This window comes from Salvelinus namaycush, unplaced genomic scaffold (genome assembly GCF_016432855.1).
Source record: "Salvelinus namaycush isolate Seneca unplaced genomic scaffold, SaNama_1.0 Scaffold25, whole genome shotgun sequence".
Lineage (NCBI taxonomy): Eukaryota > Metazoa > Chordata > Actinopteri > Salmoniformes > Salmonidae > Salvelinus > Salvelinus namaycush.
In genome coordinates this window covers 301,594-326,429 of record NW_024059341.1, presented here as the reverse complement: position 1 = coordinate 326,429, position 24,836 = coordinate 301,594, and the positions used below count along the sequence as shown (strand labels likewise).

Here is a 24,836-nt window from a genome sequence, read left to right as displayed (position 1 = left end):
GAAATTTAAGAGATTACGGGTTTGCGTCTGGTTTGTATAGTTGTGTTTGTTTGTTCATTCACTGTTGATTGGCAATAAAGTAGTCTATTATATTCATTTTCCATCCTCCTCTCCTCTCCTCTCCTCCTCTCCTCTCCTCCTCTCCTCTCCTCCAGGAGGACTTCCTGCCCCTCTATGACCTAAACCACTCCTTCCTGTGGCTGACGTTCTCAGGACAGAGTGAGGATGAGTTACTGGGCCATCTGGAGATTGTCAGGGAGGGGGCCAAGAGAACGGGCATGTCCTGGGCACACCGACGGGCATGCTTCCTACTGGGGAGGCTCTGCGCCAAGAAGCTCAAGTACTCCCAGGTAGGGCAGAAGGGAGGAACACTGGAGTCTGTACACATATGGACACAGCACATGCACACACATTTATACACACACAAACACACATGCATAATATGTTAATTTAAGAGCACATAAAAGCACAGTTAATTTAAGAGCCCATATATTATGAGTGTGCTCTTAAATTAACTTACATTTTTATCTCCCACCCCTCTCTCCCAGGCCCGTGTGTATTACGAGGAAGCCCTTGGCGTCTCTGTTGACGGTTTCTCTGACCTCCCTCTCCTCATCGCCCTGTACACCAACCTCACAGCCATCTACCTCAAACAGAAGATGGCCGACAAGCTGCCCCCGACCCTGGAGAAGGCCAGTGCTCTGCTCCTCTGCCTCCCCAGCCACACCTTCACCTCCCTGGATGAGTTTGAGCTGCTGAAGCTGGTGCTGCGGAGGTCTGTGGTGGAAGGGGACAAACACCTGGAGGCACGGGCCTGCTACCTCACTGCCAGCCTCTTCCTCCTCCTTAGGTTGGTGTTGTCTGTGTTGTCAAAGCTCCCAAATGGAATCCTATAGCCTATATAGTGCAATTCTTTTGACCAGGTCCCATAGTTCTCTGGTCAAAAATAGTGCACTATACAGTGAATAGGGTGCCATATTGGACACAGTCTATGTCCTTTGTTTCGATATATCTGTGAAAAGTTTATTATAAATCAAATATATCGTTATTATTTTTACGATTATTAATACAGAAAGATAGATGACGCCCTGCCCTTCGTGGAGCGTCTCCAGTTCCTCACCGTTACCCTGTCTGCTGAGGAGGGACGCCCCATCGCCCCCCTGGACCTCAACTGGCTTCTGTCCCGTCTCTACCACCGTAAATACATGCCCTACCTGGCCCTGGCATCACTCAGCCTGGACTCTGGACAGGACCACTCACTACAGGACGCATTCCACAGGATAGAACTGTTCAGCAGGAACTCGGTAGGTTATGGTTTGTTTGTTATTCTAATATTCCAAAAACAAATGACATATTGATACAATGTATACAACAGACACACTGGAAATATCAGACACACAAACTAAAAAATTCTAAATAACATATCATTCTTTAAATGTTTTACATGTACATTTTCCATAGGTGCGTCTGAATCCGCGATGGAAAGAGGGGACGTCTCTTCTCCCCGCCCAGATCGTGGTGTATCTTCAGCAGGCTCTGGCCATTGCGGAGCGGGGTGAGGACCTTAAGACCCAGAGAGACCTGTGTCTGGGTTTGGCCTGTGTGTACCAGCAACACGGCGCCTTGGTGAAGGCCCTGCCCTGTGCCCAGCAGGCTGTACAGACCGGGGCAGGTATCAACGAGGAGGAGGGGTTCGAGGCTTCAGTACTGCTGGGATGGTTGTTAGTCCTGACGGGACAGCCTGAGAGGGCACAGAACACCCTGCAGCCACTACTGCAGTCTCTACAGGTAACTACTGTATCTACAGGTAACTACAGTCTCTACAGGTAACTACAGTCTCTACAGGTAACTACTGTATCTACAGGTAACTACAGTCTCTACAGGTAACTACAGTCTCTACAGGTAACTGCAGTCTCTACAGGTAACTGTAGTCTCTACAGGTAACTACTGTATCTACAGGTAACTACAGTCTCTACAGGTAACTACAGTCTCTACAGGTAACTGCAGTCTCTACAGGTAACTACTGTATCTACAGGTAACTACAGTCTCTACAGGTAACTACAGTCTCTACAGGTAACTGCAGTCTCTACAGGTAACTACAGTCTCTACAGGTAACTGCAGTCTATACAGGTAACTACAGTCTCTACAGGTAACTACAGTCTCTACAGGTAACTGCAGTCTCTACAGGTAACTGCAGTCTCTACAGGTAACTGCAGTCTCTGCAGGTAACAACAGTCTCTACAGGTAACTGCAGTCTCTACAGGTAACTGCAGTCTCTACAGGTAACTGCAGTCTCTACAGGTAACTGCAGTCTCTACAGGTAACTACAGTCTCTACAGGTAACTAACTACATTACAGATATCTCTAAACTATTGTGAGTATCATTACCATAGTCAACACTGACCCCTAGTCCCTATCCGCTGCACACGTGTTTAGCTCTGAAAGAACTGGTCAGATGCAAGGAACACAGTAGCAGCTCTGCCTTGCCACCTGCTCGTGTTACAGTAGTTTTTAATTAACAGGACTTGTAAAGATCTTGTAATCAATGAATCGATCATACCTCTATCTCCTCTCTTTTCTTTCAGGGAACAGATAGCCCGACCCAGAGGGGAGTGGTCCACAACCTGCTGGCTCTGTGTCTGCGGCGGCAGGGTCGCATCCCCGAGGCCGGCAGCCACCTCCACCACGCCCTCACCATCTCCAGGGAGAGTGGCAACCAGAGGAACCAGGCCCTGGCCCTCGCCAACCTGGGCTGCCTGGCACTGGGCGTGGGGGCACCCACACTGGCAGAACGATTCCTATTCAGGTCAGCAAGAAGGGAGGGTGTGTGGGGCGGATTGGGCAGTGGGTCAGTAATGTGTGTGTGTGTGTGTGTGTGTGTGTGTGTGTGTGTGTGTGTGTGTGTGTGTGTGTGTGTGTGTGTGTGTGTGTGTGTGTGTGTGTGTGTGTGTGTGTGTGTGTGTGTGTGTGTGTGTGTGTGTGTGTGTGTGTGTGTGTGAACAGTAGGTGGATGCTTACATCCGTGAGTGTTACGTTTGTAATATTATTCATCCTTTACAGGTCGTCTTAGAATGTTAGTGTCTGTATCTCTACAGACACTGGTCTGTGGTTGTAACCTGCTAAGTGGGACTGGTCTGTATCTCTACATGGTTGTAACCTGCTAAGTGGGACTGGTCTGTATATCTACATGGTTGTAACCTGCTAAGTGGGACTGGTCTGTATCTCTACATGGTTGTAACCTGCTAAGTGGGACTGGTCTGTATCTCTACATGGTTGTAACCTGCTAAGTGGGACTGGTCTGTATCTCTACATGGTTGTGACCTGCTAAGTGGGACTGGTCTGTATCTCTACATGGTTGTAACCTGCTAAGTGGGACTGGTCTGTATCTCTACATGGTTGTGACCTGCTAAGTGGGACTGGTCTGTATCTCTACATGGTTGTAACCTGCTAAGTGGGACTGGTCTGTATCTCTACATGGTTGTAACCTGCTAAGTGGGACTGGTCTGTATCTCTACATGGTTGTGACCTGCTAAGTGGGACTGGTCTGTATCTCTACATGGTTGTAACCTGCTGAGTGGGACTGGTCTGTATCTCTACATGGTTGTAACCTGCTAAGTGGGACTGGTCTGTATCTCTACATGGTTGTAACCTGCTAAGTGGGACTGGTCTGTATCTCTACATGGTTGTAACCTGCTAAGTGGGACTGGTCTGTATCTCTACATGGTTGTAACCTGCTAAGTGGGACTGGTCTGTATATCTACATGGTTGTGACCTGCTAAGTGGGACTGGTCTGTATATCTACATGGTTGTGACCTGCTAAGTGGGACTGGTCTGTATCTCTACATGGTTGTAACCTGCTAAGTGGGACTGGTCTGTATATCTACATGGTTGTAACCTGCTAAGTGGGACTGGTCTGTATCTCTACATGGTTGTAACCTGCTAAGTGAGTGGGACTGGTCTGTATCTCTACATGGTTGTAACCTGCTAAGTGAGTGGGACTGGTCTGTATCTCTACATGGTTGTAACCTGCTAAGTGGGACTGGTCTGTATCTCTACATGGCTGAGTGGGACTGGTCTGTATCTCTACATGGTTGTAACCTGCTAAGTGGGACTGGTCTGTATCTCTACATGGTTGTGACCTGCTAAGTGGGACTGGTCTGTATCTCTACATGGTTGTAACCTGCTAAGTGGGACTGGTCTGTATCTCTACATGGTTGTAGACCGTTGAGTGAGTGGAACTGTTTCCTACTGTATGTCCCTCAGGTCTCTGTGGTTGTTCCTGGAGATCTGGGAGAGTCCCGTTGACGAGGAGCACGTCCAGACCTTCCTATGGCTGGGGCGGAGCTACAAGGACAGGGGGAGGAGCCAGGACCTCAGGCTGTGTTATGAGATGGGCCTCCTCATATCCCTCCAGGCCAGGAACCTCCACAGTGAGTTACCTTAACCCTAATCCTTCACACCAGGAACCTCCACAGTGAGTTACCTTAACCCTAACCCTCCACGCCAGGAACCTCCACAGTGAGTTACCTTAACCCTAACCCTCCAGGCCAGGAACCTCCACAGTGAGTTACCTTAACCCTAACCCTCCACGCCAGGAACCTCCACAGTGAGTTACCTTAACCCTAACCCTCCACACCAGGAACCTCCACAGTGAGTTACCTTAACCCTAACCCTCCACACCAGGAACCTCCACAGTGAGTTACCTTAACCCTAACCCTCCACACCAGGAACCTCCACAGTGAGTTACCTTAACCCTAACCCTCCACGCCAGGAACCTCCACAGTGAGTTACCTTAACCCTAACCCTCCACGCCAGGAACCTCCACAGTGAGTTACCTTAACCCTAACCCTCCACGCTAGGAACCTCCACAGTGAGTTACCTTAACCCTAACCCTCCACGCTAGGAACCTCCACAGTGAGTTACCTTAACCCTAACCCTCCACGCCAGGAACCTCCACAGTGAGTTACCTTAACCCTAACCCTCCACGCCAGGAACCTCCACAGTGAGTTACCTTAACCCTAACCCTCCACGCTAGGAACCTCCACAGTGAAATACCTTAACCCTCCACACCAGGAACCTCCACACCAGGAACCTCCACATTTAATAATACTGTCAAAACGAACCCTAATCCAAAACTTAACATTAACGCTAGTTCAACTAAACTAGAAAGACAACAACCAATGACCATTATTGCATGTAAATCAAAAGTAGCCACGATCAGTCCTCTGTCCTCTCTCTCTCTCTCTAGGTCAGATGGTGGTGGCTAAAGTCCTGAGTCGTCACTATGCTGACGTGCTGCTGTATGGACAGAGTATCCTCTACTATGAGCACTGTGTGTCTGTGTCCAGGGACCTGAAGGACAAGAGACTAGAGGGAGAATATCTAGAGATCCTCAGCAGCCTCTACCTCTCCCTCAATACTGAGAAGTAGGTTTATATATCTGTCTGTCTCTACCTCTCCCTCAATACTGAGAAGTAGGTTTATATATCTGTCTATCTCTACCTCTCCCTCAATACTGAGAAGTAGGTTTATATATCTGTCTGTCTCTACCTCTCCCTCAATACTGAGAAGTAGGTTTATATATCTGTCTGTCTCTACCTCTCCCTCAATACTGAGAAGTAGGTTTATATATATATCTGTCTGTCTCTACCTCTCCCTCAATACTGAGAAGTAGGTTTATATATCTGTCTGTCTCTACCTCTCCCTCAATACTGAGAAGTAGGTTGATATATCTGTCTGTCTCTACCTCTCCCTCAATACTGAGAAGTAGGTTTATATCTCTGTCTATCTCTACCTCTCCCTCAATACTGAGAAGTAGGTTTATATCTCTGTCTATCTCTACCTCTCCCTCAATACTGAGAAGTAGGTTTATATCTCTGTCTGTCTCTACCTCTCCCTCAATACTGAGAAGTATGTTTATATCTCTGTCTATCTCTACCTCTCCCTCAATACTGAGAAGTAGGTTTATATCTCTGTCTGTCTCTACCTCTCCCTCAATACTGAGAAGTAGGTTTATATCTCTGTCTGTCTCTACCTCTCCCTCAATACTGAGAAGTAGGTTTATATCTCTGTCTATCTCTACCTCTCCCTCAATACTGAGAAGTAGGTTTATATCTCTGTCTATCTCTACCTCTCCCTCAATACTGAGAAGTAGGTTTATATATATGTCTGTCTCTACCTCTCCCTCAATACTGAGAAGTATGTTTATATCTCTGTCTATCTCTACCTCTCCCTCAATACTGAGAAGTAGGTTTATATCTCTGTCTATCTCTGTCTATCTCTACCTCTCCCTCAATACTGAGAAGTATGTTTATATCTCTGTCTGTCTCTACCTCTCCCTCAATACTGAGAAGTAGGTTTATATATCTGTCTGTCTCTACCTCTCCCTCAATACTGAGAAGTAGGTTTATATCTCTGTCTGTCTCTACCTCTCCCTCAATACTGAGAAGTATGTTTATATATCTGTCTGTCTCTACCTCTCCCTCAATACTGAGAAGTAGGTTTATATCTCTGTCTATCTCTACCTCTCCCTCAATACTGAGAAGTATGTTTATATCTCTGTCTGTCTCTACCTCTCCCTCAATACTGAGAAGTATGTTTATATCTCTGTCTATCTCTACCTCTCCCTCAATACTGAGAAGTAGGTTTATATCTCTGTCTATCTCTACCTCTCCCTCAATACTGAGAAGTATGTTTATATCTCTGTCTGTCTCTACCTCTCCCTCAATACTGAGAAGTAGGTTTATATATCTGTCTGTCTCTACCTCTCCCTCAATACTGAGAAGTAGGTTTATATCTCTGTCTGTCTCTACCTCTCCCTCAATACTGAGAAGTAGGTTTATATCTCTGTCTGTCTCTACCTCTCCCTCAATACTGAGAAGTATGTTTATATATCTGTCTGTCCCTCAATACTGAGAAGTATGTTTATATCTCTGTCTGTCTCTACCTCTCCCTCAATACTAAGAAGTATGTTTATATCTCTGTCTGTCTCTACCTCTCCCTCAATACTGAGAAGTATGTTTATATCTCTGTCTGTCTCTACCTCTCCCTCAATACTGAGAAGTAGGTTTATATATCTGTCTGTCTCTACCTCTCCCTCAATACTGAGAAGTAGGTTTATATCTCTGTCTGTCTCTACCTCTCCCTCAATACTGAGAAGTATGTTTATATATCTGTCTGTCTCTACCTCTCCCTCAATACTGAGAAGTAGGTTTATATATCTGTCTGTCTCTACCTCTCCCTCAATACTGAGAAGTAGGTTTATATATCTGTCTGTCTCTACCTCTCCCTCAATACTGAGAAGTAGGTTATATCTCTGTCTGTCTCTACCTCTCCCTCAATACTGAGAAGTATGTTTATATCTCTGTCTATCTCTACCTCTCCCTCAATACTGAGAAGTAGGTTTATATATCTGTCTGTCTCTACCTCTCCCTCAATACTGAGAAGTAGGTTTATATCTCTGTCTGTCTCTACCTCTCCCTCAATACTGAGAAGTAGGTTTATATATCTGTCTGTCCCTCAATACTGAGAAGTAGGTTTATATATCTGTCTGTCTCTACCTCTCCCTCAATACTGAGAAGTATGTTTATATCTCTGTCTATCTCTACCTCTCCCTCAATACTGAGAAGTAGGTTTATATATCTGTCTGTCTCTACCTCTCCCTCAATACTGAGAAGTAGGTTTATATATCTGTCTGTCTCTACCTCTCCCTCAATACTGAGAAGTATGTTTATATCTCTGTCTATCTCTACCTCTCCCTCAATACTGAGAAGTATGTTTATATCTCTGTCTATCTCTACCTCTCCCTCAATACTGAGAAGTAGGTTTATATATCTGTCTGTCTCTACCTCTCCCTCAATACTGAGAAGTAGGTTTATATATCTGTCTGTCTCTACCTCTCCCTCAATACTGAGAAGTATGTTTATATCTCTGTCTATCTCTACCTCTCCCTCAATACTGAGAAGTAGGTTTATATCTCTGTCTATCTCTACCTCTCCCTCAATACTGAGAAGTATGTTTATATCTCTGTCTGTCTCTACCTCTCCCTCAATACTGAGAAGTAGGTTTATATATCTGTCTGTCTCTACCTCTCCCTCAATACTGAGAAGTAGGTTTATATCTCTGTCTGTCTCTACCTCTCCCTCAATACTGAGAAGTATGTTTATATATCTGTCTGTCTCTACCTCTCCCTCAATACTGAGAAGTATGTTTATATATCTGTCTGTCCCTCAATACTGAGAAGTAGGTTTATATATCTGTCTGTCTCTACCTCTCCCTCAATACTGAGAAGTAGGTTTATATCTCTGTCTGTCTCTACCTCTCCCTCAATACTGAGAAGTATGTTTATATCTCTGTCTATCTCTACCTCTCCCTCAATACTGAGAAGTAGGTTTATATATCTGTCTGTCTCTACCTCTCCCTCAATACTGAGAAGTAGGTTTATATCTCTGTCTGTCTCTACCTCTCCCTCAATACTGAGAAGTATGTTTATATATCTGTCTGTCTCTACCTCTCCCTCAATACTGAGAAGTAGGTTTATATATCTGTCTGTCTCTACCTCTCCCTCAATACTGAGAAGTAGGTTTATATATCTGTCTGTCTCTACCTCTCCCTCAATACTGAGAAGTAGGTTATATATCTCTGTCTGTCTCTACCTCTCCCTCAATACTGAGAAGTATGTTTATATCTCTGTCTGTCTCTACCTCTCCCTCAATACTGAGAAGTAGGTTTATATATCTGTCTGTCTCTACCTCTCCCTCAATACTGAGAAGTAGGTTTATATATCTGTCTGTCTCTACCTCTCCCTCAATACTGAGAAGTATGTTTATATCTCTGTCTATCTCTACCTCTCCCTCAATACTGAGAAGTATGTTTATATCTCTGTCTATCTCTACCTCTCCCTCAATACTGAGAAGTAGGTTTATATATCTGTCTGTCTCTACCTCTCCCTCAATACTGAGAAGTAGGTTTATATCTCTGTCTGTCTCTACCTCTCCCTCAATACTGAGAAGTATGTTTATATCTCTGTCTGTCTCTACCTGTCCCTCAATACTGAGAAGTATGTTTATATCTCTGTCTATCTCTACCTCTCCCTCAATACTGAGAAGTAGGTTTATATATCTGTCTGTCTCTACCTCTCCCTCAATACTGAGAAGTAGGTTTATATATCTGTCTGTCTCTACCTCTCCCTCAATACTGAGAAGTATGTTTATATCTCTGTCTATCTCTACCTCTCCCTCAATACTGAGAAGTATGTTTATATCTCTGTCTATCTCTACCTCTCCCTCAATACTGAGAAGTAGGTTTATATATCTGTCTGTCTCTACCTCTCCCTCAATACTGAGAAGTAGGTTTATATATCTGTCTGTCTCTACCTCTCCCTCAATACTGAGAAGTATGTTTATATCTCTGTCTATCTCTACCTCTCCCTCAATACTGAGAAGTAGGTTTATATCTCTGTCTATCTCTACCTCTCCCTCAATACTGAGAAGTATGTTTATATCTCTGTCTGTCTCTACCTCTCCCTCAATACTGAGAAGTAGGTTTATATATCTGTCTGTCTCTACCTCTCCCTCAATACTAAGAAGTAGGTTTATATCTCTGTCTGTCTCTACCTCTCCCTCAATACTGAGAAGTATGTTTATATATCTGTCTGTCTCTACCTCTCCCTCAATACTGAGAAGTATGTTTATATATCTGTCTGTCCCTCAATACTGAGAAGTATGTTTATATCTCTGTCTGTCTCTACCTCTCCCTCAATACTAAGAAGTAGGTTTATATCTCTGTCTGTCTCTACCTCTCCCTCAATACTGAGAAGTATGTTTATATATCTGTCTGTCTCTACCTCTCCCTCAATACTGAGAAGTATGTTTATATCTCTGTCTATCTCTACCTCTCCCTCAATACTGAGAAGTAGGTTTATATCTCTGTCTGTCTCTACCTCTCCCTCAATACTGAGAAGTATGTTTATATCTCTGTCTATCTCTACCTCTCCCTCAATACTGAGAAGTAGGTTTATATATCTGTCTGTCTCTACCTCTCCCTCAATACTGAGAAGTAGGTTTATATCTCTGTCTGTCTCTACCTCTCCCTCAATACTGAGAAGTATGTTTATATATCTGTCTGTCTCTACCTCTCCCTCAATACTGAGAAGTAGGTTTATATATCTGTCTGTCTCTACCTCTCCCTCAATACTGAGAAGTAGGTTTATATATCTGTCTGTCTCTACCTCTCCCTCAATACTGAGAAGTAGGTTTATATCTCTGTCTGTCTCTACCTCTCCCTCAATACTGAGAAGTAGGTTTATATCTCTGTCTGTCTCTACCTCTCCCTCAATACTGAGAAGTATGTTTATATATCTGTCTGTCTCTACCTCTACCTCAATACTGAGAAGTAGGTTTATATATCTGTCTGTCTCTACCTCTCCCTCAATACTGAGAAGTAGGTTTATATATCTGTCTGTCTCTACCTCTCCCTCAATACTGAGAAGTAGGTTATATCTCTGTCTGTCTCTACCTCTCCCTCAATACTGAGAAGTATGTTTATATCTCTGTCTATCTCTACCTCTCCCTCAATACTGAGAAGTAGGTTTATATATCTGTCTGTCTCTACCTCTCCCTCAATACTGAGAAGTAGGTTTATATCTCTGTCTGTCTCTACCTCTCCCTCAATACTGAGAAGTAGGTTTATATATCTGTCTGTCCCTCAATACTGAGAAGTAGGTTTATATATCTGTCTGTCTCTACCTCTCCCTCAATACTGAGAAGTATGTTTATATCTCTGTCTGTCTCTACCTCTCCCTCAATACTGAGAAGTATGTTTATATATCTGTCTGTCTCTACCTCTCCCTCAATACTGAGAAGTATGTTTATATATCTGTCTGTCCCTCAATACTGAGAAGTATGTTTATATCTCTGTCTGTCTCTACCTCTCCCTCAATACTAAGAAGTAGGTTTATATCTCTGTCTGTCTCTACCTCTCCCTCAATACTGAGAAGTATGTTTATATCTCTGTCTGTCTCTACCTCTCCCTCAATACTGAGAAGTAGGTTTATATCTCTGTCTGTCTCTACGTCTCCCTCAATACTGAGAAGTAGGTTTATATATCTGTCTGTCCCTCAATACTGAGAAGTAGGTTTATATATCTGTCTGTCTCTACCTCTCCCTCAATACTGAGAAGTATGTTTATATCTCTGTCTATCTCTACCTCTCCCTCAATACTGAGAAGTAGGTTTATATATCTGTCTGTCTCTACCTCTCCCTCAATACTGAGAAGTAGGTTTATATATCTGTCTGGCTCTACCTCTCCCTCAATACTGAGAAGTATGTTTATATCTCTGTCTATCTCTACCTCTCCCTCAATACTGAGAAGTATGTTTATATCTCTGTCTATCTCTACCTCTCCCTCAATACTGAGAAGTAGGTTTATATATCTGTCTGTCTCTACCTCTCCCTCAATACTGAGAAGTAGGTTTATATATCTGTCTGTCTCTACCTCTCCCTCAATACTGAGAAGTATGTTTATATCTCTGTCTATCTCTACCTCTCCCTCAATACTGAGAAGTAGGTTTATATCTCTGTCTATCTCTACCTCTCCCTCAATACTGAGAAGTATGTTTATATCTCTGTCTGTCTCTACCTCTCCCTCAATACTGAGAAGTAGGTTTATATATCTGTCTGTCTCTACCTCTCCCTCAATACTAAGAAGTAGGTTTATATCTCTGTCTGTCTCTACCTCTCCCTCAATACTGAGAAGTATGTTTATATATCTGTCTGTCTCTACCTCTCCCTCAATACTGAGAAGTATGTTTATATATCTGTCTGTCCCTCAATACTGAGAAGTATGTTTATATCTCTGTCTGTCTCTACCTCTCCCTCAATACTAAGAAGTAGGTTTATATCTCTGTCTGTCTCTACCTCTCCCTCAATACTGAGAAGTATGTTTATATATCTGTCTGTCTCTACCTCTCCCTCAATACTGAGAAGTATGTTTATATCTCTGTCTGTCTCTACCTCTCCCTCAATACTGAGAAGTAGGTTTATATCTCTGTCTGTCTCTACCTCTCCCTCAATACTGAGAAGTATGTTTATATCTCTGTCTATCTCTACCTCTCCCTCAATACTGAGAAGTAGGTTTATATATCTGTCTGTCTCTACCTCTCCCTCAATACTGAGAAGTAGGTTTATATCTCTGTCTGTCTCTACCTCTCCCTCAATACTGAGAAGTATGTTTATATATCTGTCTGTCTCTACCTCTCCCTCAATACTGAGAAGTAGGTTTATATATCTGTCTGTCTCTACCTCTCCCTCAATACTGAGAAGTAGGTTTATATATCTGTCTGTCTCTACCTCTCCCTCAATACTGAGAAGTAGGTTATATCTCTGTCTGTCTCTACCTCTCCCTCAATACTGAGAAGTATGTTTATATCTCTGTCTATCTCTACCTCTCCCTCAATACTGAGAAGTAGGTTTATATATCTGTCTGTCTCTACCTCTCCCTCAATACTGAGAAGTAGGTTTATATCTCTGTCTGTCTCTACCTCTCCCTCAATACTGAGAAGTAGGTTTATATATCTGTCTGTCTCTACCTCTCCCTCAATACTGAGAAGTAGGTTATATCTCTGTCTGTCTCTACCTCTCCCTCAATACTGAGAAGTATGTTTATATCTCTGTCTATCTCTACCTCTCCCTCAATACTGAGAAGTAGGTTTATATATCTGTCTGTCTCTACCTCTCACTCAATACTGAGAAGTAGGTTTATATCTCTGTCTGTCTCTACCTCTCCCTCAATACTGAGAAGTATGTTTATATATCTGTCTGTCTCTACCTCTCCCTCAATACTGAGAAGTAGGTTTATATATCTGTCTGTCTCTACCTCTCCCTCAATACTGAGAAGTAGGTTTATATATCTGTCTGTCCCTCAATACTGTGAAGTAGGTTTACATCTCTGTCTCAATTTTGATCTCTCTCTCTGTCTTTCACTCTGTGTCTCTATCTCCCTCTCTCTATCTAACAACACTGCAAAATAACTTATTTGGAGTGATTTACTGTTTTGCTATTCTCAGGTCTTCTAGGAATTCACTGGACTACATTAAGCAGTGTCTGAGGATTAATAAAGTTATTCAATTCAAACAGATCATCAAGGAAGTCTCTGGACTACAGTAAGCAGAGTCTGCGTATCTCCATCGACCTGGGGAAGAGAGAGGAAGAGTCAGAGACGTGGCTTCAGGTGGGACGCATCTACTACCTCATCCATGAAGACGAACTGGCTGACATGTACCTACAGGTGAGTCCAGAGAGAAAGGGGGAAGAGAGAAAGGGGGAAGAGAAAAAGGGGGAAGAGAGAAAGGGGGAAGAGAGAAAGGGACAGAGAGAGATCTATTACCTCATCCACAAAGATTAACTGGTTGACATGTACCACCATGAGAGAGGGGGAGGGACGGAGGATAAGAAGTAGAGACGGCAAAGAGGAGAGTGAAAGATAGAAGAGGAGAGAAAGAGTGAAGTAAATGAGTGTCTCTATGTGTGTGTGCGTGAACATGAACATGATGGACTCTTATCAGTCAACAACCACAGTGATAACCATCTTCTCCCCATACCTGACCTATAATCACGCTGGATCACAGCATCTTCATAGAACGTTTTATCATATGATGTCACAATATCATTATCATATGATGTCACAATCTCAGTCTCTCTATAAACCTTGTTGACAACATCCAGCGTTGCATGATCCAAATGCCAAACAACAAGGTTTAATGAATTATATGTCCCATGTTATAGTACTGGTACTTTGGCATTTTCCAAAATGTAAATACCATACGAGATGTTCCCTCAGAGCATTGGATCAATATGGTGATGTATTGATTATGGATTGATTCTGATTGACTTTCAGGCAGCGGTGAAGACAGCCCTGAGGATGAATGACCCTCGCTTCGCCATGAGTATCTACGAGGAGGCAGGAGATATCTTCTTCAAAGGCCACAGGAACAGACTGGCATCACTGCCCTTCTACAGGGTGTGGATGAGGGGATGTTATTGAATTGAACTGTATTGATCACCAGAGGAGGAAATTAGGTTTTGGAGGGTCCATCTCCTCCATGAGATTACAGATTGTTATGACTTATTGGTAACATGTATTTCAAAGTTGGACTAGTGTGCCATTTTACACACATTTATAACAGGCTTTATACCGTGGCCTGAGCCTGTTAAAAGCAACACATTACAACAGGCTTGTCTTTATACCGTGGCCTGAGCCTGTTAAAAGCAACAGATTATAACACCAGTGGTTCTCTGCTCTTGTTTTAGGACGGCAGTCTCCCGTTTGCTCGGAGCATCCATGACGTCCACTCAGAGTTCAGACTGCTGAGTAAACTGACTGAACTACTGATGACCCAGGAAGAGCATGAAGAGGCTCTACAGTACGCCATTCTGGCTGTACAGATCAGTACCAAAACAGGTAATGTAGGGAGGGAGGGGGGTGGGGGGGGTGGGAGGGATGGATGGATGGATGGAGGGAGAGGCACTTTTATCACCTGGACCGGGATTTGAAGCAGCAACCCTTTGGCTTCCAGCTACTGGTCTGCTTCCTATAACCAGGACTACCAATCTTGGTTTGAATGTGTTCATTCCATTCATGTAGATAACCATCCTGCTACGTTATTGTCCTCCAGGTGTGTGTGTGAATGAGCGTGCAGCATACCACCGTCTGGCTACAGTGTACTACAGTCTGGAGCAGTATGAGATGACCGAGAACTACTACCTCAAGTCTCTGTCTCTCAGCCCTGCTGTACTGCAGCACCCCCTGGAGGCTAGATACTTCACCAAGCTCTACTGCAGGCTGGGGGACCTGACGCTGCACAAACTAAAGGTAAAGGCTCCGGCTCTGGAGGGCAGAAGTACTGCTGATTGTCTTTACTATCGGGTAGTTCATTATCTGTATAGGCTTTCCAGTTTAATAGCACTACAGCATGTGAGAGAGAGAGAGCAGGAGAGAGAGATAGCAGTGGTGGAAAAAGTACCCAATTGTCAGTCTTGAGTAAAAGTAAAGATACCTTAACAGAAAAGGACTCAAGTAAAAGTGAAAGTCACCCAGTAAAATACTACTTGAGTAAAATACTAATGATGTTCTTGCTTTTTTTATTTATCAGATAGTCAGGAGGGGCACACTCCAACACTCAGACATCATTTACAAATTAAGCATTTATGTTTAGTGAGTCCTCCAAATCAGAGTCAGTAGGGATAAATACACTGGTACAGAGAGACAGGAAACACAGGGATAAATACACTGGGGAAAATAAGCGACACCTGGAGAGGGTGGAGACAATCACAAGGACAGGTGAAACAGATCAGGGCGTGACAAAGCAGGGATGTTCTCTTGATAAGTGTTTGAATTATACCTTTTTCCTGTCCTGCTAAGCATTCAAAATATAACGAGTACTTTTGGGTGTCAGGGAAAATGTATGGGGTAAAAAGTACAGATTTTCTTTAGGAATGTAGTGAAGTAAAAGTAAAAGTTGTCAAAAATATAAAAAGTAAAGTACAGATACTCCAGAAAACTACTTAAGTAGGACTTCAAAGTATATTTACTGAAGTACTTTACACCACTGATAGATAGTAACAAACCCTTTTATGCTATTAATGAATACATTACCTAAAAGGCCAATTATTCCCAACACCTCTGTCCTCCTCCTCTCCCTCCATATCTCCACCCCCCCTCCCTCCTCTCCTCCATCTCCCCCACCCTCCTTCTCCCCAGGATGCCTATGACTCGGTGGGCTACTTCCAGCTGGCACTAGCTGCTGCCCTGGAGGACCGTGGCAACCTGCAGGCGCTGTATGTGGTCTACATGAAGCTGGCAGAGATCCATGCCAACCACATGCCAGACCCACTGCTCTGCCAGGCTTACAGGGACAGGGCACAGAGCTTGAGGAGGGAACTCTCTGGGCTGGAAGGAGAGACAGAGGAGTGGAGGGAAGGAGAGACAGAGGAGTGGAGAGGAGAGATGGATGGCAGAGGAGAGACAGAGGGAAGAGAAGAGACGGAGGGGAGAGGAGAAGAGACAGAAGAGAGAGGAGGAGTAACATGTGATACAGACCTGGAGATGAGAAACACAGACATGGAGGAGACCGAGCCAGAGACTGGATGCAGTGAGCATACAGATACTATCCCCAAAGAGGCTATTGACATGGACAGTGCACAGAGCCTGAGGTTGGAGCCTGCTGGACAACAAGACATGGAGGGGAGAGACACAGAGGGACAACACACAGGACTTGGAGACATGGAGAGGGGAGACACAGAGGGACAACACACAGGACTTGGAGACATGGAGAGGGGAGAGACAGAGATAGGATACCCAGACACTACAGAGAAACAACATCCAGTTACCGAAAAGAGAGACACAGAGACTGAGACTGGATGTGGTGACTCTATCGATGCAGAAGCAAATTCCAAAGATGCTAACTGTAAGGATAGTAGTCACACCAATGCAGATAGCCATGAAGCCGATTCTGATGTGTTTAAAGGAGACAGAGACACCAGTAACTCAAATCCAGACAAGCTCCTCCCAGAGGCTACTCACACAGACCAAGACACTGACAGTACAGACACAAGCCCTTATCAAGCAGACGTTGAAAACACACAGAATGACTATACAACAACAAGCAGTGCATTTGTAGACACTACAATAACAGAGGACACTGACAGTATAGACAGAATACCGTGTGACCCTAACAACACTGAGACTATACCAACAGAAACATGCATCAAACATAGCGACTCAACGGCCACAGACACAGATATAGACACACCCTACAAAGACAGCCCTACAGACAGCGGTCACACAGACACAGATGCAGACATAGACTCCTCTCAAAGACAGACACAGAGGTAACCCACAAAGATAGCCCTACAGACAGCAGTCACACAGACACAGATGCAGACATAGACTCCTCTCAAAGACAGACACAGAGGTAACCCACAAAGACAGCCCTACAGACAGCAGTCACACAGACACAGATACAGACATAGACTCCTCTCAAAGACAGACACAGAGGTAACCCACAAAGACAGCCCTGCAGACAGCAGTCACACAGACACAGATACAGGCATAGACTCCTCTCAAAGACAGACACAGAGGTAACCCACAAAGACAGCCCTGCAGACAGCAGTCACACAGACACAGATACAGGCATAGACTCCTCTCAAAGACAGACACAGAGGTAACCCACACAGACAGGCCTACAGACAGCAGTCACACAGACACAGACACAGAGGTAACCCACACAGACAGCCCTGCAGACAGCAGTCACACAGACACAGACACAGAGGTAACCCACACAGACAGCCCTGCAGACACGGACATGTTGTTGATGTTGATCGTGCAAACAGTAACGTTAGAAAGGCAGACAGACGCTGTTCAGCCACAGACTGAGCAGGATGATGATAGATCTGTTCACACCCTCACAGATACTCTCCATGAAGATAGTATCAGTCCTAAAGACATCACACAGACAAAGATGTCGGCCATCTTTATTATGGTCTACTGTAGCAATGACACTGTTTTTTTTTTTTTTTTACATTAATATTATGTCTGTATGTAATTATGAATGTGTAACTTTTCTGTAGTTTACATACTCTGTATATTACAGAGGTTTATCAAGCTTTTGTAAATATGTCGTTTTTATAACTGAATTAAAGTTATGTATGACTTGAGCTTAGTGTTTGTTTTGTGTTATTCAGTTGTGAGGATTCGGCAACAAACACTAACATACAGTACAAACTCAAAATAACAAACAGATAATTTAATCTATTCAATATTTCTAAATAGTTTGTATATCACTGGCCAATACATCATACACGTCAACATATCAGGCAATATTATCACAGAAATATTCAATGAATAAAGATATTCGGAAAATATCCCCCCAAAAATGTATGGAACATTCCAAATACTGATCGGGCACACCTGCTGAATAGTGCTCCTCTGATATGTCCACAAACAATCCACGGTGGTGGAGAGTAGGCAGGCAGCGATCATTTGGACATTTTAAATCTACAAACCAATGGGTCAATTGCAACCAACAGGCGGACTTAACGCACAGCACTGGCATTCCTTAAAACAATACTAACGGGAGATTACATGCACCAGTGTGTTAAAACAAACTTGCTTGCAACACAAAACCCCACAAGAACAAACCATCAGATCAGTTGATCTCCAGTTGCTACCGTGTCAAACGAGTTACATTCTGTACCACACTGCTGGGTCTAGGTTCTCTACTCCCGCCCACAAGGAAATCTTGACCTATCAGGAACATGGAAATTAGCAAGGTTGGAAATTAATAAAAAATATTTGTTGTAAGAATATAGACCCAGTGAATCGTAAGAAACTTGAGTACAGTAAACTTGGGTAGAGTATAGTTCAGTACAGTGTAGTACAGTACAGTAGACAAATTAAACTATAATTTAATGAAAACATTTTAGATTAGCACAATCATAATTGGCTTGATTTAGTTACTAATTTTAGATGTGGACAGTTCAGGAACACTTTATTTTCCACTTGACCATTCTGTATTAGACTAGTTATTAATGGACGACATACTGTATTAGACTAGTTATTAATGGATGACATACTGTATTAGACTAGTTATTAATGGATGACATACTGTATTAGACTGGTTATTAATGGATGACATACTGTATTAGAATAGTTATTAATGGATGACATACTGTATTAGACTAGTTATTAATGGAGGACATACTGTATTAGACTAGTTATTAATGGATGACATACTGTATTAGACTAGTTATTAATGGAGGACATACTGTATTAGACTAGTTATTATCAGATGACATACTGTATTAGACTGGTTATTAATGGATTACATACTGTATTAGAATAGTTATTAATGGATAACATACTGTATTAGACTAGTTATTAATGGATGACATACTGTATTAGACTAGTTATTAATGGATGACATACTGTATTAGACTAGTTATTAATGGATGACATACTGTATTAGACTAGTTATTATCGGATGACATACTGTATTAGACTAGTTATTATCGGATGACATACTGTATTAGAATAGTTATTAATGGATTACATACGGTATTAGACTAGTTATTAATGGATGACATACTGTATTAGACTAGTTATTAATGGATGACATACTGTATTAGACTAGTTATTAATGGATGACATACTGTATTAGACTAGTTATTAATGGATGAAATACTGTATTAGACTAGTTATTAAGGGATGACATACTGTATTAGACTAGTTATTAATGGATTACATACGGTATTAAGACTAGTTAATAATGGATAACAAACTGTATTAGACATCAATGGGTTTCCAAATATGAACGGATAGATGGCACCCACATCACCATAAAAGCACGGTCCCCAAACAAGTTCAACTACGTGAACAGAAAATACTTCTACTCTTATTGTGCAGATGCTAGGTTGTGATGCATAAAAGTTCAACTACGTGAACAGAAAATGCTTCTACTCTTATTGTGCAGATGCTAGGTTGTGATGCATTCTACTCTTATTGTGCAGATGCTAGGTTGTGATGCATTCTACTCTTATTGTGCAGATGCTAGGTTGTGATGCATTCTACTCTTATTGTGCAGATGCTAGGTTGTGATGCATTCTACTCTTATTGTGCAGATGCTAGGTTGTGATGCATTCTACTCTTATTGTGCAGATGCTAGGTTGTGATGCATTCTACTCTTATTGTGCAGATGCTAGGTTGTGATGCATTCTACTCTTATTGTGCAGATGCTAGGTTGTGATGCATTCTACTCTTATTGTGCAGATGCTAGGTTGTGATGCATTCTACTCTTATTGTGCAGATGCTAGGTTGTGATGCATTCTACTCTTATTGTGCAGATGCTAGGTTGTGATGCATTCTACTCTTATTGTGCAGATGCTAGGTTGTGATGCATTCTACTCTTATTGTGCAGATGCTAGGTTGTGATGCATTCTACTCTTATTGTGCAGATGCTAGGTTGTGATGCATTCTACTCTTATTGTGCAGATGCTAGGTTGTGATGCATTCTACTCTTATTGTGCAGATGCTAGGTTGTGATGCATTCTACTCTTATTGTGCAGATGCTAGGTTGTGATGCATTCTACTCTTATTGTGCAGATGCTAGGTTGTGATGCATTCTACTCTTATTGTGCAGATGCTAGGTTGTGATGCATTCTACTCTTATTGTGCAGATGCTAGGTTGTGATGCATAAAAGACGCTGCTGAATGGTGGCATGTTGGCCAGGTGGAACACACAACTCCTTCATTCTGCAGAACAGCCATGTTGGCCAGGTGGAACACATGACTCCTTCATTCTGCAGAACAGCCATGTTGGCCAGGTGGAACACATGACTCCTTCATTCTGCAGAACAGCCATGTTGGCCAGGTGGAACACATGACTCCTTCATTCTGCAGAACAGCCATGTTGGCCAGATGGAACACATGACTCCTTCATTCTGCAGAACAGCCATGTTGGCCAGATGGAACACATGACTCCTTCATTCTGCAGAACAGCCATGTTGGCCAGGTGGAACACATGACTCCTTCATTCTGCAGAACAGCCATGTTGGCCAGGTGGAACACATGACTCCTTCATTCTGCAGAACAGCCATGTTGGCCAGGTGGAACACACGACTCCTTCATTCTGCAGAACAGCCATGTTGGCCAGGTGGAACACACGACTCCTTCATTCTGCAGAACAGCCATGTTGGCCAGGTGGAACACATGACTCCTTCATTCTGCAGAACAGCCATGTTGGCCAGGTGGAACACATGACTCCTTCATTCTGCTGTCGTGTCTTTGGCATCATTAAACTGAAGATTAATCTTTATCAAAAATTCTCTGTAATTATTATTACGTGATTTAACTAACTTAATCATGTAACTGTAATTAACTAGGAAATCGGGGCACCAAGGAAATTATTCAGATTACAAGGTTATAATTTTCCTAATATAACTTTCAGATATACGTATCTGATCAATTATAGTCTTCCAATTAATGAATTATTCTTTACCTCACGTTAGTCTCATTCCAAGCGTCGTAAATTGCTGGTTATCTGCACGAACCCAGCCTTCACTATGAGTCATCCATACATCAATTGTCTTAAATAATTTATTTACTAACCAAATAAATCACAGAAATGCATAAACAAACAGTAGATATAGTTACAAGAAAATGATAGCGGATGTGCCCTAGTGGACTAAACCGGCATCGCAGCTTGGTGGACAAAAGGGAAGTGGGGGTCAACAATAATAATTAAACTAATTGATAATTATACCAATTGAAACACTAATCCTTTGCACATGAACGCTCACTCATTCGGGAATAATTGCAATCAATATATATATTTACGCTCAGTGTGTCGTCCTGTTCTCTGTTGGAAAGTTTGTTTCTGTTGGAGAGTTTGTCCGCCCTCTCTCTCTCTCTCTGCCGTAGTTAGAATGGATAGTTCAGAGTAACATTCAGCAATGTCGTTATAGAGTAGATGTTTCGGCGGTTGTTGGTCTTCGCATTCAATGATAGCGAATTCCTAGCTGCAGACTAGTAATTCGTATCAAAGATTTGTTCTTATTCTGTCGGTTAGATAGTCTAAGAGTTTAACCACATGGTATGGTTAAGAATTCAGCAAGAGAAATGCATGGTCTTTACTCAAACCTTAGTCCTCTGTGATGAGGTACTGGTCTAAAGATAAATTCCCAAGGTGGGGGTTTTATTCGGAACATAGAAAAGGGCTGTCCCATGATGCCAGGTCTTGTCTGTGCTCCTGGGGGCGTGACAATGACTTAGTGAAACTTTAAACAGAAATACAGTTCTCTCACATTAACATCTCTGGGATAGGTGGCAGTATTTTCATGTCCGGATGAAAAGCGTGTCTACTCAGGCCCAGAACCTAAGATATGCATATTATTAGTATATTTGGATAGAAAACACTCTGAAGTTTCTAAAACTGTTTGAATCATGTCTGTGAGTATAACATAACTTATAACGAAACCCAGAGGACAAACATTTCAGATTTTTTTTTCACTCTTTTCAATGCGTTTTCATTTGGAATCCAGATTTCTAAGGGACCTTCTTGAAGTTCCTATCGCTTCCACTGGATGTCAACAACCTTTAGAAATTGGTTGAGGTTTTTCCTTTGAGAAATGAAGAAGTAACACTGTTCAGAATGAGGGTAGAGGGAAGTGTACTCATTGTTAGAGTCGCGTGACCTGAAAGCACGTTGTACTTTGTTTTCCTCCGGTATTGGACACAGTATATCCCCGTCTTCAATTTTATCGATCATTTACGTAACAAAATACCTAAAGTTGTATTACAAAAGTAGTTTGAAATGTTTGGAAAAAGCTTACAGGTAACTTTTGAGATATTTTGTAGTCACGTTGCCCAAGGTGAAACCGGTGTTTTTCTGGATCAAACGCGCCAAATAAATGGACATTTTGGAGATATATCGACGGAGAAAAGGACCATTTGAACAAAAGGACCATTTGTGATGTTTATGGGACATATTGGAGTGCCAACAGAAGAAGCTCGTCAAAGGTAAGGTATGAATTATATTTTTATTTCTGTGTTTTGTGCTGCGCCTGGAGGGTTGAAATATGATGGTCTGAGTTTTTTGCTTGGGTGCTATCCTCAGATAATAGCATTGTTTGCTTTCGCCGTAAAGCATTTTTGAAATCTGACACGTTGGCTGGATTCACAACAAGTGTAGCTTTAATTTGGTATATTGGATGTGTGATTTCATCAAAGTAAAATATTTATAGTAATTTATTTGAATTTGGCGCTCTGCATTTTCACTGGATGTTGGCCAGTTGGGACGCTAGCGTCCCACATATCCCAGAGAGGTTTTGACATCATTACATAGCATCACATCATTTCACCAATAGTTTCATCTTTACTCATTCATTTTATAGCACAATTAGATGCAAGCCTCACAACTGAGACTCTTGTATAAACAGGGTTATGGTAATGTGGCTGCATTGTCTCTCATGAGATTCACAAAATTGTACCAAACGGACCAGTTCGTAGCTAGCTACTTCACCGACCTTTTACACATTCTCCAGAACATTAATGTTTTTCAGTTCTCGAGTTCTGTGAGGGGGAAGAAATTCCTTTGTTCTCTCTATAAAACTCTCTCTTATACTCTGGCCATGAGGAGAGAATCTCCTCCAGGAATGTATAACCTGCCTAACAGAGCCTGGTGTAGGGAGTATAGAGAGAGGGGGGGTGGTGCTCGCTGTACCCAAAGAAGGAAACGTCATGACACTGCAGAACAGCCATGTTGGCCAGGTGGAACACACGACTCCTTCATTCTGCAGAACAGCCATGTTGGTCAGGTGGAACACATGACTCCTTCATTCTGCAGAACAGCCATGTTGGCCAGGTGGAACACACGACTCCTTCATTCTGCAGAACAGCCATGTTGGCCAGGTGGAACACATGACTCCTTCATTCTGCAGAACAGCCATGTTGGCCAGGTGGAACACATGACTCCTTCATTCTGCAGAATAGCCATGTTGGCCAGGTGGAACACATGACTCCTTCATTCTGCAGAACAGCCATGTTGGCCAGATGGAACACATGACTCCTTCATTCTGCAGAACAGCCATGTTGGCCAGGTGGAACACATGACTCCTTCATTCTGCAGAACAGCCATGTTGGTCAGGTGGAACACATGACTCCTTCATTCTGCAGAATAGCCATGTTGGCCAGGTGGAATGCATGACTCCTTCATTCTGCAGAATAGCCATGTTGGCCAGGTGGAACGCACGACTCCTTCATTCTGCAGAATAGCCATGTTGGCCAGGTGGAATGCATGACTCCTTCATTCTGCAGAACAGCCATGTTGGCCAGGTGGAACACATGACTCCTTCATTCTGCAGAATAGCCATGTTGGCCAGGTGGAACACATGACTCCTTCATTCTGCAGAACAGCCATGTTGGCCAGGTGGAACACATGACTCCTTCATTCTGCAGAACAGCCATGTTGGCCAGATGGAACACATGACTCCTTCATTCTGCAGAATAGCCATGTTGGCCAGGTGGAACACATGACTCCTTCATTCTGCAGAACAGCCATGTTGGCCAGATGGAACACATGACTCCTTCATTCTGCAGAACAGCCATGTTGGCCAGATGGAACACATGACTCCTTCATTCTGCAGAACAGCCATGTTGGCCAGATGGAACACATGACTCCTTCATTCTGCAGAACAGCCATGTTGGCCAGGTGGAACACATGACTCCTTCATTCTGCAGAACAGCCATGTTGGCCAGATGGAACACATGACTCCTTCATTCTGCAGAACAGCCATGTTGGCCAGGTGGAACACATGACTCCTTCATTCTGCAGAACAGCCATGTTGGTCAGGTGGAACACATGACTCCTTCATTCTGCAGAATAGCCATGTTGGCCAGGTGGAATGCATGACTCCTTCATTCTGCAGAATAGCCATGTTGGCCAGGTGGAACGCACGACTCCTTCATTCTGCAGAATAGCCATGTTGGCCAGGTGGAACACATGACTCCTTCATTCTGCAGAACAGCCATGTTGGCCAGGTGGAATGCATGACTCCTTCATTCTGCAGAACAGCCATGTTGGCCAGGTGGAACACATGACTCCTTCATTCTGCAGAATAGCCATGTTGGCCAGGTGGAACACACGACTCCTTCATTCTGCAGAACAGCCATGTTGGCCAGGTGGAACGCACGACTCCTTCATTCTGCAGAACAGCCATGTTGGCCAGATGGAACACATGACTCCTTCATTCTGCAGAACAGCCATGTTGGCCAGGTGGAACACATGA

At 43.0% G+C, this 24,836-nt stretch overlaps 1 protein-coding gene across 1 annotated transcript in view; it reads left to right on the top strand.

Moving 5' to 3' along the window:
- The window catches only part of LOC120039061 (SH3 domain and tetratricopeptide repeat-containing protein 2-like), a 59,281-nt gene extending 42,020 nt beyond the window's left edge, over positions 1-17,261 (top strand). The window contains exons 11-22 of the mRNA XM_038984587.1: positions 156-350; positions 549-850; positions 1,073-1,304; positions 1,462-1,788; positions 2,586-2,806; positions 4,264-4,430; positions 5,249-5,426; positions 13,134-13,284; positions 13,894-14,016; positions 14,307-14,457; positions 14,672-14,868; positions 15,757-17,261. Coding sequence (XP_038840515.1) covers positions 156-350; positions 549-850; positions 1,073-1,304; positions 1,462-1,788; positions 2,586-2,806; positions 4,264-4,430; positions 5,249-5,426; positions 13,134-13,284; positions 13,894-14,016; positions 14,307-14,457; positions 14,672-14,868; positions 15,757-16,890 — 3,378 coding nt within the window. The 3' untranslated portion in view covers positions 16,891-17,261. The remainder of the gene's footprint in view (positions 1-155; positions 351-548; positions 851-1,072; positions 1,305-1,461; positions 1,789-2,585; positions 2,807-4,263; positions 4,431-5,248; positions 5,427-13,133; positions 13,285-13,893; positions 14,017-14,306; positions 14,458-14,671; positions 14,869-15,756) is intronic.
- Positions 17,262-24,836: the final 7,575 nt, after the last annotated feature.